This window comes from Cannabis sativa, chromosome 8 (genome assembly GCF_029168945.1).
Source record: "Cannabis sativa cultivar Pink pepper isolate KNU-18-1 chromosome 8, ASM2916894v1, whole genome shotgun sequence".
NCBI classification, from domain to species: Eukaryota; Viridiplantae; Streptophyta; class Magnoliopsida; order Rosales; family Cannabaceae; genus Cannabis; species Cannabis sativa.
The window spans coordinates 36,313,447-36,328,187 of record NC_083608.1 but is presented as its reverse complement, the minus strand read 5'-3'; the positions used below and the strand labels follow the sequence as shown (position 1 = coordinate 36,328,187).

Here is a 14,741-nt window from a genome sequence, read left to right as displayed (position 1 = left end):
AAGATGCAGAGGTCGATTTAGTGACTGAGGTTCAGCATGATAATGTGCACCTCTTTGATGTGTCAAATAAAGGTACAATTGTCCCTCGTGATAGTATAGATCACGTAGAGGGAGGACATGAAAATTCCTCTGACATTTCGATTGTGGCACAACATGATGGTACGATGTCTAGTATAGCTAGCGAGTCCTTTGGTGATGGGCCGGGAAAAGAGGTGGGCCTAGCAATAAAAGAGAAGTCAAAGTCTAAGGTCTTGCATTTGGCCTCAATCTTTAAAGGGTCTATGGACCCTTAACTATTGTGCATCCCAAATACTAGCACAACCTAAGCATAAATATGGTTTCAAAAAAGTGAGCCTTAATCTAGAGGGGAATGAATTCAAAGGCCCATTTGGACCACAATTTGGAAAGAAAAGAAGAGTGGAGGAGATTGGGGTTGGGCCTTGTTCCTGGGTGAGTGACCTTTTTATTGGGGAAAGAGAACTGTTAAAGAAACCGTGTCCTAGCTCTTCTCTAGGGTGGAAGGTGAGTACACTTAATCTGTAGACTTTTGAGGAAAATTCTAATGAACAGCTCGAGTCGTCGGAGAAGTTGTCAAAGAACACTACAAAACCTATTAACGATGAATCTAAGGATTTTATTAGGGTCGAGGAGGCGGGCCAATACATGCTCCCAAAATCCCCATGTTAGTTCTTTCTTGGAACTACTAGGGGTTGGGGAAGCCCTAGGCAGTGGAGGCGCTCTGGAAAATTATGGTTAGGAAGCGGTCTGATGTTATATTTTTGATGGAGACTAAAAAATTAGATTTGTAAATGGAGGTTATTCGAATGAGGTTAGGATTTGCTAATAGTGTGGCTCATTCTTTGAATGAGGCTAAAGAGATATTGTATTGTTTTGGCAAAGAGTTTAGGATGTAGAGACGTGGACATTCTTACCTGTGATTTTGATATGGTAAAGGCTTAAGTTTAGTTTAGAAAATAATCTGAAATCCTAGGCGGGGCACTTTTTCTATGGGCCTTTGAGACGGGAAGACCACCAAGAACTCTGGAACACTATGCCACAAAAGGTTGGATTATTATGGCGAACCTTAACTTGGTTCTATCCCAAGATGAAAAGGTTGGAGGTTGACCAATCTCGATCTCAGAAGGTTAGGGGATGAGATGATTCATTTTTGATTCTGGTTTATTGATATTGAAGGCACAGGGGTTATGTTCACCTTGACAAAAGAGCAAGATTAAGGTTGGACATGGTTCTTGGTTCTCCTGAGTGGGTCACTCAATTCCACAAGGCGGGGATTAAAACTAATGGTACTCTATTTTTGGATCCTTCGATTATTATTTTGGATACCTTTAGGGATCAGGAGTGTATTTGGAAACCCTTAAGGTATTTGGATGCGTGGACTTGTGACCCAAACTATATCATAATTGTCGAAGAATCCTGGAGTAGGGATATCTTGAGATTTCAAAGCTTTATTTTATGTTGTAAGTTAAGAAGTACAACCAAAGCTTTGCGAAAGTGGAATGTGGAATTTTTTAAGCTTTGTAGAAGGAAAATAATGTTATTGGAGAAATTTTTAATTGAGGTTCAAAATCCAAGGCCTTCTCCTAATAATGTTCATTTGGAAAGTGCTATTTTGTTAGAAATGGAGAAAATTGAGAGAAGACAGGAGTTGATATGGAGACAAAAGTCAAGAGAGCTTTGGCTTGAGGAGGGAAACCGAAGACCAAATTTTTCCATGCCTTTGTGATCATTTGAAGGAAAATAAGTTTTATATGGGTTATTAAAGACTCAAATGATGAATGGATTGAGGGTCCTGACAATATTGCAGAATATTTCCACGAGAATTTCATTTATATCTTCTCCTCAACTATCCTCCTTTGGATGAGGAGATAAATACGATCATTGGGACAGTGATTACGCGAAGGGAAAAAAAATTATTGGGAGCCTTCCCTACTAATGAGGAGATCTGAAGGGTGGTTTGGAGCTTAGCCTCGTTGAAGTCCCCTGCTCTAATGGCTTCCCAACAAAATTTTACAAAGATTTTTGGAATATTGTTGGACCTCAAGTTTGTGACTTTGTTGGCATGTTTTTTTAGACAAGGAGGTTCGTGAAAGAGGTAAATTGCACTTTCTCTGTGCATGTTCTGAAAAAAAAATAACGACTAAGTATTTTGATAGTTTTAGACCAATTAGCTTATGTAATGTCTATTATAAAATCATTACAAAATTGTTGGCGAATGTTGCCAAAGTTAATTTCTCCTAACCAGTCCACCTTTGTCGAAGGTAACTGGATTATAAAAAAATCAATTATTTCTCAGGAGGTGGTTTATGTCATGAGAAAAAGGAAAGGGAAGAAAGCTTTTGTAGGTTTAAAGTGTGATATGGCAAAAGCCTATGACCGTCTTGAGTGGAGTTTTATTGACAAAGTGCTCTAGGCTTTTGGCTTCAGTGACAAGTTCAGAGAGTATATTCTATGTTGTATAAGCTCTGTTAGTTTCAGGTGCTCCTGAATGGTGGGTTGACAAAAACTTTTCTCTTGAAGAAAGTTGTTAGATAGGGAGACTCCTTCTCCCCGTATCTTTTCATTCTATGTTCAAAAGTCTTTTCTCGTCTTCTTTTAAAAAGGAACACTAGGGGCTGATAGAGGGAATTAAAATCTCCAGACCTGATCCTTCAGTTTCTCAGCTGATGTTTGCAGATGATACACTTATCTTTTCTAAAGCTTCAACGAAGGATGTGGAGTATGTGAAGTTATGCCTTTTAGATTATAGTAGATGGTTGGGGCATGTTCTTAACACCAATAAGTCTCAGATTTTCTTTTTGAAGAACTGTCCAACTAGTACTAAAGAGTGTATTCAGAAGCAATTGAGTTCTCTTTGATGGAGGATAATGATACTTTTCTTCAAAATTTGTTATTTGTTACAGGTAACAACTATAAATATTTTTATTTCCTTATTGAGAAAGTCAACTCTCGTTTGGAAGGGTGGAGAGCAAAGCTGTTATCTTAGGTTGGGAGAACAGTTCTTATTACAAGTATGATCAATGTTTTGCCTGTTTATATGATATTAATATTTTAGGTACCAGACAAAGTAACTAAAGAACTAGGGAAAGTAGCATGGAGGTTTTGGTGGACATATATCAATTGAGGAAAAATATTTTCTAGCTATGAAGTCTTGGGACTCGATTTGCAAGCCTAAAAGTTATAGAGGACTGGGTATTGGAAGATTTGTAGATATTAATTTCTGCCTTTTGGCCAAGCTGTGGTGGATGTTGTTGAAGGGTGGAGATGCTTTGTGGATCAAGGTTCTGCTCAATAAATATTGTGTTGGTTCTAGTTACTGGCAGAGTTCTCTTCCCCATCATGCCTTAGCAATTGCGAAGGGAATCTAGAGAACACAATATTTTTTGATTGAGAATGTCGTTTGGCTTATCGGGAATAGTTCAAATTTATAGTTTTGGGGGGTTTGGAATGGAGATGCAATGATCAATTCTTAGTGATAGGGGAGGCTTTTACTGCGGTGCAAACACCTTGTTTAAGCATTAGGAATTTGATCAATAATGAGATGTGCAATTAGAAGGAATTAGAGATTCATCGTCTGTTTATTCCTGAGATAGCCTCAGGTATTATTTCTATGAATCTAGACACTTTATTTAGAGAGGATACCATCATTTGGAAGCATGATGGGGCAGGGAGGTTTTCTCTAAAAGTGGCATACTGGAAGCTTAACGAACAAAGGTTTCTAAGATTGAAAGGAAGTATTATTAAAGTGTGGAACAGCAATATGCATAGCCGCCTTAAACTTTTTCTATGGAAGATTTATATGGAGATCCTCCCAATGGGTGAGAGATTGCAACAGATTTTTGGCAACCTTCTTGGGGTGTGTAGTCTGTGTGGAGAAGATGAAAGGGACTCTTAGTTCATCTCTTCACTAGATTTCCAATTTTTATAAGATTATTTGGTTCCGTAGTAAATGGTGTTTACGGATCGAAGATAGTGATATATCTCTTGGTAGATAGCTAATTAATTGGCTCTGGGATCCTCCTTTCCTTGCTCAGGCTGATGGAAATGTGATTGTTGAATTTAGATTGTTTGCTTCAATGGTGTGGTATAAGCTTTGACTTATTTCGGAATGAATCTTTCCACGAGAAGGTCTTAATTTTGATGGAAGTGATGGCGAAAAGGATTGTAACTACCTTCTAGGATCATTGGAGTAATACTTAGAAAGTTAAGGATACTAGTGCGTGACAAGGTGGCTGGCAAGATTCCCTTTGTCATCCGTGTTTCTAGCAAGAGGCACGTATATTTAGGTCAACATCAAAGGCCCACCAATTGGTCCTAAAAAAGATAATTTGGGCCAAGCCCAAGATATATAGGACCTTATAGGAACGTACCTTAGCTTCGTGATCAGATGATCTTTTGCAAGTGATAGCTCGTATTCGGAAGCAGCTCCAGTACCGTGGTGCTCGGAAGAGTCAGACAATATGTTTCTAGACCAGTCCGGTTTTCCTTCTTATTCTTGTGCACAAATAAGGAAATAAATGCTCCTCGAATCTCGACAAAAGATCGTATCAAGCTAAAAGAAAAAACTTCCTAAACAAAGATCAAGCAATTAATTCACGATTATAGGACACGATTTTGACTAATTCAACCATATCTAATCTGCCTAGTCAGTAGATCATCTTCTTCGTGGGTTGGACTTCACAAGACAGCCCAAGTTAAGTAATTCAATGTAAACTCCCCAATAGAGGAAAAATAGAAACTAAGTGTAATTCTCTTAACACTATAAATACCCAATGAATCCTTCGAATTAAGGGTTAAATTCTCTTGTAATATTTGCTCAGGCAAACTTGAGAACTTACGCTCATTGTATTCCCAAAGGCTTTAATAGCTTAAGTTACATAATAACATTGACTCGTGGACTAAGACTCGTTAACGTCCTAACCACGTAAAAACTGTTTGTGTTGTTCTTACTCTTTCTCTTTTAATTATTTATTTCTTTGGTTCTAATTATTTATAATTAATTTTCCAAAAATGTCAGTAAACACCCTTCAATCCCTTCCTCGCCCTAGGAGGTTCCGGGTTTCAGCTAATGCAAGTTTCTCTGATGGAAGAGCAGCAGTTGGAGTGGTCATTATAGATGACGAGGGAAATGTTAGGTCAATTTTCGCAAAGAAGGTTCAGGCGCGAGATTCTTTGAAGGCATAGTTGAATGCACTTGTTGCAAGTGCCTTTGTCTCGAAAAAGCTCTCCTTCCCTTAGTTTGATCTGCTATTCGACTGTGATATGCTGGTAAAGGCTATTGAGCGGAATTCCTCTCCTTGGAGATTATCTTTTCTATTTTTTCAATTGTTAGATTTACTTGTTGATCTGACTTGTGATTTTTAGTTTCCAAGAAATTGTTGTAATGCTCCTGCCCATGTGTTGGCTAAATCGGGTCTTCACAACAACTGTAATGGTTTTCTTGATGTTTAGGAGGTGAATCTCCATGTTATTTTCAATTAATATGAGGAATTTCAGCAAGAAAATAAATTGTCGTTTTTATTATTAAAACATAGCACATAATTCATAAAAACATTTTGTCGTATATTATAAACGTTGCTTTCTCAATAACCTTTTCACTAAAGCTGATATGGAGAGCTACAATTGGTTAAACCACCAAAGCCATTCAGAAAATATCCAAATTGCTAGTGTGAATTAACCCACCAAAATATCCTTACACTAAATAGTAAATGTATATATATCCTCTTATGAATTTCAAAGGACTTGCAAAAATCCCATAATCACTTTTAAGAAAGAAAGAAAAAAATGTCAATTTCAGTACTTCCCATCTCCCAATCGTCCCTGCCAAGAACTTCCCTTATTCATGGACAAAATTTCACAGCAAACAATCCCACTTGGAGGTAATAATATGATATATTACATAAGTCATCCACTTCATGTTTTGATCTTTGAAGTGGTCAGCTGATAATAGTTATATTCTCAGATTTTTCACAGCTCAATTTGGTTGCAGTTTATAGTGACATTCACTAAGCATTATTGTTCATTATTAAACCATAACTCTGTCCAAAATTCACTATTAACTCCTTTGATTCTATTCAGCAAATTAAAACTTTTTTTTTTTTTTAAATTTATAATTATTATTATTTAAGATGGGGACAGAAGTACTCTGTGATCAGATGCTGTAATGGAAAAGACTGGACGAGAGTGAAGAAAGAGAAGAGTTATTATGAATTGCTTGGTGTTTCAGTTGATTCTCAACCCCATGAAATTAAACAAGCTTATAGGAATTTGCAAAAGAAGTATCACCCAGATATTGCTGGCCAAAAGGTCATCCTATAAAGTAGATATTTATTTATATATATTTTATTCCTGTGTCTAACTGCTTGAGTGAATTTCTGAATACGTATTTTGTTTTGTAGGGGCATGAGTACACTCTTATGCTGAATAAAGCCTATAATGTTCTGATGAGAGAGGATGAAAGGTGCAAGTATGATGTTTCAATTGGTGAAGTAGTGAGTAATAGAAGAAACTTCAGCAGAAATAGACCTGGCTTGGATTACTACAGTACTTGGAATGGACCCTTAAGATCCCAAGCATTGTTTGTAGATGAAAATGCATGCATAGGTTTATTTAAACTTGGTTGAATTCTTGATGATCATTCTTCCACCTACCATTTTTAGCTTCCCAAGTTTCTCACAATTGATTCGCACTTTGCAGGGTGCAGAGACTGTGTTCACCATGCAAGTAAGACATTCATGATGGATGAAACTCTTGGATGTGCTAGGGTTAAGGTACAATTTGGGGACAATGACCGAAACATTGAGGTAAAGAAGCTATAATTTGGAATCACAAAACTAGTATAGCTTTCTTAAAGAAATATGAACTCTCAAATGAACATGAAACATAATCTACTAATAAAAGCTCACACAATTTAAGCAATTGATTATGCCATATGAAGCAGCTCAACCCTTCTATTATATCCTGCTCATCAACAAGCAAAGAATGAAAGTTCTACTGTGATCGTCAAACTCGGAAAATAAGCTTTACCAACTATAAACATAAGCTTTACTGCTCAGTTGTAATACAAATTGTAACATTTCATAAAATTTGCAGGTATCGGTCGATTCATGCCCAGTGAATTGCATTCACTGGGTGGACAGTGAAGAATTACCAATGCTTGAGTTCCTTGTTAAACCTCAGCCGAAAGAAGGCTATGGTGTATTTGGAGGAGGGTGGGAGAGACCCAAAAATGTTTTTATGGCAGCTAAATCCTTCAACAAACAACAGGAACAGCAGAAAACCAATAGATACCAGCATCCAAACAGTATAAATTTTCATTAAGGACCATTTTAACTGAAATGGAACATTACTAAAGTCAATACTTAATTCAATTGTGCATAATACTGTCTTCTGTATACTAAAAGGTATTTCCACTGATGTGGCTTATTGTCAGCTTCATATGAAGAAGAAACTCCTGCTCAAGCTGAAGCCCGCACTTATGCAAGTAAGAAAATAGAGAAGGAGAAGTTTTCAAGACTATGGAATTGGGCAAGAGAAGCATTTGGTAAGAATTCAGGGAATGCAAAGTAAATATACAGCTCACTCCCTTTTGTAGATCAATATAGCCTGCACTTGCCTGTTCCAGCACAAACAGCACATTCATCTGCATCCCCAGCAACATGGCTTAAGCAGTGTTTAATCCTATCATCGACCACATTCTGCGACCAAGCACTATATTACCTACTAAATACAGCCTTACTAATAACTAAATGTAAAAATCTACCCTAAGAAACCATAGATAGTTGATCACTTGATCCTATGTCTGCTGTTTTTCAGTTCATAATTGTTCTAGTTAGATCACAGGGAATTAATTTATGTTGTACAATATTATAAAATAAATAGCAATTTTTTTTTATTCATTTCAACTATGTTTGACCATAAAACCAAGCCTATGTTTAAATAATAGTGTAAGAAATGGAAAATAAAGAAGTTTCAATACCACAAGTAGTTCATGGAGACCAAGAGGTGCAGTTATGATATAGGGGATACCAGGGTGCTCCTTTGCAGCTTCTGCTGTTAGTGAAGGAATATCCTGTAAACATCAAACAAAATTCATCTTACCAAAGCTTTTGAAGTCTACAAAGTAAGTATCATCATTGCTATTATGATTATTATACTACCTGATGCCAATGTCTTCCGGGGAAAAGGAAAAATGGACTCACAATAACCCGACTTGCTCCTCGTTGAACACATTTACCAAATGAATCTTTAATTGATGGTTCTGCCAACTCCTATTTGTCTCATAAAAACAACAGAATAAATACTTGGCAAAAGCTTACAAATTTGAGATTAATTTCATAGAGAACTAAAGCTGCCATACCATATGGGCAGGCTCCACAATATTGTATCCAGTTTTATCTCTAAACATGGCCACAAATTCATCTGAAATTCATATAAAAGAAAATTTAACTATAATCTAAACGATTCAAAAGTACTAAAAATGATAACAAAATACAAAAAGCTTCGGATATAGAGAGCTTTACTCAGCATGAGATTTGATTCCTTGCGACGAGAACCATGGTCGACGATGATAATCCCGTCTTTATCCCCAACCCCATTTGAGATTTGACTCAATCCCACTTTCTCATTTACCAAACACAAAGTTCTGCTCATATTATGCGGTTTCGGGAAATTGAGGAGTACCCAGCCTGAATTATTCTTTCCGGTTTTGCAAACTGAAGAGCTTTAATGGAACATTATTAAGAAAGAAGCTACAAAAGTCATTCATATCCCCAACCAAAGAAAACCAAAGTTCAAACCTTTAACAGGTGAATATGGATATGATGAATTTGTGTACCTTTTGGCTGTGAACGGAGGATGGAATTGTACAGAGCCAATCGACATGGCTAAGCAGACTTCCACTTGTCTAGCCTAGCCTGCAGCTTGCCTGAAACGAATATGACGAGTTCTGTTACTGTGTTCTTCTATAGCGAGTGGGCTAAGGCCTGATAATAATTGGGCTTGAGAGATCCACTGGCAAAATGGACAAAGAGTGACATTTTTGCATCTATGTGAGATTTAAAGATGCAAAAACATCACTTTTGTCGATTAAATATAAAACAAGTGGATTTAGCTATAATCACATAACTGTCGATTAAATATAAAACAAGTGGATTTAGCTATAATCACATAACTCATAACTCTAACTAGAAGTGGTTTGGAATTGTTGAGGTTGACTGAACCAGTTTGTAAAACAACTTCACAGTGTAAACAAAATATGATTTATTAAAAAAGAAAAGGGCAATGGAATCTAAATGTTGAAACCATAATCAGAAAAGAAAGATTAGAAAAAAAATAAAAACAAACAACTAACAAATGCCTTTCCACCTTTAAAGCTCTTCTAGCGAAGAAATAGAAATTCCTATGTAAATTCAAGCTTGACTGTGGAATGGGTTTCCGTTCTTTCATTCATTTTAACAAAGCTCTTCTAGCGAAGCAAGTTTGGCGAATCTTTGAGATGCCAAACTCTTTGTTAAGCCACTTATTAAAATTCAAGTATTTCTCTAACAATAATTTTTTGGATGCAAGGCTTAAGCATTCTCCGTCTCTTACTCGATAAAGTATACATTTGTTGGAAATTATTTTACTAGGATCTTAGATCTACTCACAAGTATGTTGATTAACATCCTAAATATGAACTTTCTAAAACGATGAAATAAACACATATAAAGTTTAGGAAACCTTACATTGGTTACAGCGGAATATAATGACTCCTTCCGTTCAGATATCTAGCCCTTGATTCCTTTCTGTAGCAGAGCATTATCAATATCTGAACCTGGATCTCTTTCTCTGAATCTTTGATGCTGAAACTCCTTTGCTGATGATCTTTCTTCACGATCTTCCTCACTATGATTGAGGTATCACTTGATGTGTGTGGGCACTACTCATACACTAAGGATTTCGAAATTATCAAGGAAGAAGAGAGAGAGTGGTCAGCTAAAGATAGGGAGAGAGAAGGCTCAGTTTTTCTGAATCAGAAGAAGTGTTTTTCCTGAAGCCTTCACTATCTATTTATAGCATTCCACTAGGGTTAGATTTGAATTATATGGCATTAAAATAATGAAAAAATCAATTTAAAATAGCTACATAGGTGGCCGGCCATAGCATTAGTGGATTGGGCCTTGGGCTTTGCAATTTTGCAATTTTAACACCTTTTGTATTTGATTTTCTCAAAAATGCCAATTTCCTAATTCAAACATTTAAATGCCAATTCTAACTATTTAATAACTATAAATAATTATTAAATAATATTGTCATTTATCATATTTATTAATTGAACCATACAAAGTATCATAATTAACAAATATGCCCCTATAAACTCTTTCTTTACAATTTCGCCCTTACTTAGTGAAAAATTCACAAATAGACATAGTCTAATTTGAGAATTATAATTGATTAATCAAAACCAATTACATGAGTCTTACAAGCAATACTATCTCAACTAGTGGGGGGACCATGGGTCTATATAACCGAGCTTCCAATAAGTAGATCAAGAATTTAGCACTAAAATTCACTAACTTATTAATTCTTCGTTGAATCCACGCATAGAACTTAGAATTGCACTCTCAGTATATAGAATGCTCTATATGTTCCACCATATAGACACATCATTAGTTATCCATTGTTATAATCCTAATGTGATCAATGATCCTCTATATGAATGATCTACACTGTAAAGGGATTAAATTACCGTTACACCCTACAATGTATTTATTCCTTAAAACACTTGACCCCGTATAAATGATATTTCAACTTATGTGAAATGAGTACTCCACCATTTATGTTCGTTTGGTCAAGCTCGAAGGAGATCATCCTTTGCTTACTATTCGCCAGATAGAAGCTATAGATTCCATGTTTATGCTAGCGCTCCCACTCAATTGCACTACCGTGTTCCCAAAAAGTACGTATCACCCTGACCAAAAGGTAGGCTTAACTAACAATTCAAGGAACACGAATAGCCTTTCAAGATTGAGCCTAATCATAACAGGATTAAGATCATTTGATCTAGGATCAACTAGACGATATTGACTTGAATAGATTTTACGGTAAGTTTAATTAAATCTAAGTCAAAGTTCAATATCGGTCCCTTCCGATGCATACTCCATGCATCCAACCTGAGCTTTACTTTAACCAATGTTCTGGAAAGAACATAGTATTTCTCCAAATACAAGTAAACTCTTGTTGTAGATTATCATATCAGTAAAACCCTGTGTCTGATAAATCTAGGAAACTTTATTCACATAGTCATGTTTACTTTCCAATGTGTTGACGGCACAATAAACAGGATCAAGTATGTGAAAAGGGTTTCAGATGAATTTATACATTATGTACATATAATCATGAAATAAATCATGTGAACCATGCAACATTAAATGTTATTTCTGATCTATATTAATAAGTAAATCTGATTATATTGAAATGAGTTTTATTTAGGGCATAAAACCCAACAACATTAGGGTCGAAAACTACTGTTACAAGGCCTTCGATACAAAGTTGGAAATGATTTTCATATTCAATGTGGAATAGACAAATAGATTCTTGGGCACACCGAATGCAAACCGTTAACTTATATGGGGCCAGAGATGCTACTAGTGGCAAATGTTATTACAGATAAAAAGGAATAGAATTTGGAGCTCTTGAATAACTATTCCGAACCTATTGATGTGGATCGAATAGTTACAATCCCTTTAAGCTCTTTTCCAACTAAAGACCAACTAATATGGCATCATAAACATCAGGAATATATACTGTTAAATCTGGATTCCATTTGCAGCAACTTTTGATGAGGCACAAGAATCCTCTCCCTCATATAATCAAAGGGACTTGTGGAAAAGTTTTTGGAGCTTAAACCTTCCTCCCAAAATCAAGATTTTTGCTTGGAAGGTAATACACAATGCACTCTCCACAGCAGCTAGTCTTTTTGACAAGAAGATTATTGATGCGGCAGCGTGCTCCATGTGCACTCATGCTTGGGAATCAATTGGTCATGCCTGTTTAGTAGTCCTAGAGCCAAATCAGTTTAGAAACATACTAAATTCCATTGATTATGGGGCATGCCAAAATATGTATAATGGAGATTATTTGATTCATCTTTCTTCATTACACTCCAAATCTGACTTGGAATTGATTATTTGCTACATGTGGGCTATTTGGTCAGAGAGAAACAAGGTGTTTCATGGTGGAAGTAAACAAGATGGTGGCCAAACTTCATTGTTTGCAGCCAATTACTTAGAGAAGTACCATCAAGCGAGATGAAAATTCAAGAAAAAAGATCCAGTCATGGAACCTGGAATAGTTAACGGGTTTGTTCTGCATCAACCAGAAACAATTTCATAGCACAAATGGGTTAAAAATTAATGTAGATGTTGCTATAAATAAAAATTTAAAGGTACTTAGTGTGAGAGCTATAATACGAGATCATGAAGGAAGAGTGCTAGCTGTGCTATCTAAACCAATTCAAAGTTGTTTTCGTTCTGATAAAATAGAAGCAAAAGCTCTATTCCATAGCTTTAATTGGGCATTGCAACTGCAAATACCGATCACTTACATTGATACTGATGCTTTGCGAGTTTCAAATACTTTGAATTCTATATCTACAGATTTATCGTGCTTCAATGATTTAATTTTAGATGTTCGTTGTCTTCTATCATTTTTCCTCTAGAGTTGTTGTCTCTCATATTAGGAGAAATACTAACCATGTTGCTCATGGTTTAGCTAAACATGCTTTAGTGTTAGATAAAAATTCTTATTGGATGGGTGAAATCCCCAATTCTATTTTCTCTATTATTATAAATGACTTCTGATTTATAATAATAGTGAAACTTTTCTAAAAAAAAATGCCTTTCCCAAATAAAAAACAAAAAAACACTCTATATCTTTCATTTGAAAAACAAATTCACAAATACAAGGATATGTAATAGTGCTCTTTTTTTCGTTATAAATAATAGAGTAATGCGGCATAAATACCTAAGTTTAACTCCTGGTTGCAAATAAATACCTATGTTATATTTCTGGAACTCTGTACGTACTTGGCCATTAAAAATTTAATGTCCGCTAGCGACTAAGGTCTCTCAAGCCTCCCCTGCCCAGGCTCCCATCCATCACTAGCTCCATATAGTCCCCATGGAACCATCCGATCTAGAGCGAGCCTCAAACGAGATCTTTCTTCCTTTCATCCACTGCTTCAATCCATGCATTACTCCGCTAGCCAGCTAAGCGAAAGCTAGCCTTCCACCCGAGCATTCAAAGCAATCTTCTAAATCGACTTCGCACTCTATTTTATCTCCCCCTCTCTCTCTAGTCGGGGAAGGTCAACTAATCTCGATCTAATGTTCTCCTCTCCTACGTGGCAATTTACTTAATACTTAATATCTAGGTATCTACAGAAGTTCTAAAATTATAACTTAATTATTATTACCACCAAAAATTAAACTTAGGTATTCATTTGCAACTAAAAGTTAAACTTATGTATATATGCCGCAAATTACTCTAAATAATATGTATGGATGTGAAAATCCTCCAATAATATTATTATTATTTATTTTCTTATTTTGCGATATATTTTAATATAAATAGGGAATCACTTATTGAAATGAAGCACTTAGAAATTTTAGTCCAATAATATATATATATATAATATAGTGTATATATATGTATTGTAACATACATTTAATCAATCTCTTATTTTAGTTCTTGTATTATTTTACAATAGAGTTGTAATAAATCTTGATTTTCTTCCATTGTTATAAAATCTCTAACAATAAAAACACAGTATTTTTAAAAACTTTTCCGTGTGACAGTATTTTTGTAAAAATTAACTCAAATATCAGTATTTTTGTAAGTTTCCCAAACAAAATTTGTGACCCATACCCTTGTTCGACCTGAAATTTGTGAATCGGTCAAACTTACAGTATTTCCCCGTATGCCCGTAATCCTCAAATTTCGACCCGTGTACAACCTTGAATTGTACCATTAATATTCTAACAAAAAAAGATTGTACTATTAATAGAGAAACCAATATAAGCAATACTGAGAAAACACATATTCAAACAAATAAATCTGTCGGGGAAGGGTAGGTGATACTTGAGATAAAATGGGTCTCTTGAATAGTGGTCAAATAATGCATGATGATGATATTGGCCGATTCTTTTATAGTAATCTAAATGTTCCAATAATTCATTCCTTCCAAGCTTGAAGTTGCTTAGCTAACGAATGCAATTAGTTGGTGAATTGCTTGCATTAGAAAATACAACAAAACGCTCACCTAGCTCACTAATAATAATGCATTATCATTTTCATCCATTTCTTATAAATACATTTAAAAATAATAATAATAATAATAATAATAATAATAATAATAAATTCTATTAAAAATAAATAAATTAAAATGTGACTAACACTCTATCAACAAATAATTATTTTTAATTATATCGACTCATGGTTTGTTTGGTGTTGTGTCTTGGATTGATTTCTCCTTTATTTCTTTTCACACTTTGTCCCTCCTTATGAAGCAGTCACAATCAACTCTGCATATTATCTTTTTCATTGTTTTTATTTATTTAATTTCCTTTTTGTCCTATTTTTAAGTCTCATTTATTATATAATAATTATGCTCGTTGTTTCTTTTTGTTAAATGATAGTTAAAAGGTCTATTGCAAAGCCAACCATAGATCAACCATTAAAGA

At 35.2% G+C, this 14,741-nt stretch overlaps 2 protein-coding genes across 4 annotated transcripts; one reads left to right on the top strand and one right to left on the bottom strand.

The window, feature by feature from the left end:
• Positions 1-5,722: 5,722 nt before the first annotated feature.
• LOC115700549 (chaperone protein dnaJ C76, chloroplastic) lies at positions 5,723-7,916 on the top strand. Of its 2 annotated transcripts, none has more exons than XM_061102874.1 (6): positions 5,723-5,897; positions 6,147-6,324; positions 6,417-6,636; positions 6,715-6,821; positions 7,111-7,321; positions 7,451-7,916. In XM_061102874.1, exons 1-6 carry the CDS (start codon positions 5,803-5,805, stop codon positions 7,585-7,587), a joined length of 948 nt encoding a protein of 315 aa, XP_060958857.1. In that variant the 5' UTR covers positions 5,723-5,802; the 3' UTR covers positions 7,588-7,916. The 2 variants fall into 2 exon arrangements, with proteins under 2 accessions (XP_060958857.1, XP_030483972.2); XM_030628112.2 differs by having other exon boundaries at positions 5,727-5,897; positions 6,417-6,621.
• On the bottom strand, positions 7,007-9,506 carry LOC115700550 (sirohydrochlorin ferrochelatase, chloroplastic). 2 transcript variants are annotated; one of them, XM_030628113.2, is made up of 7 exons: positions 9,385-9,506; positions 8,855-8,944; positions 8,541-8,740; positions 8,378-8,439; positions 8,178-8,288; positions 7,997-8,089; positions 7,007-7,715 (listed from the first exon to the last, which is right to left on the bottom strand). In XM_030628113.2, the coding sequence occupies exons 2-7, from the start codon at positions 8,899-8,901 to the stop codon at positions 7,614-7,616; spliced, it is 615 nt and encodes a 204-aa protein (XP_030483973.2). In that variant the 5' UTR covers positions 8,902-8,944; positions 9,385-9,506; the 3' UTR covers positions 7,007-7,613. The 2 variants fall into 2 exon arrangements, with proteins under 2 accessions (XP_030483973.2, XP_030483974.2); XM_030628114.2 differs by lacking the exon at positions 9,385-9,506 and having other exon boundaries at positions 8,541-8,732; positions 8,855-9,072.
• Between the last annotated feature and the right edge of the window lie 5,235 nt (positions 9,507-14,741).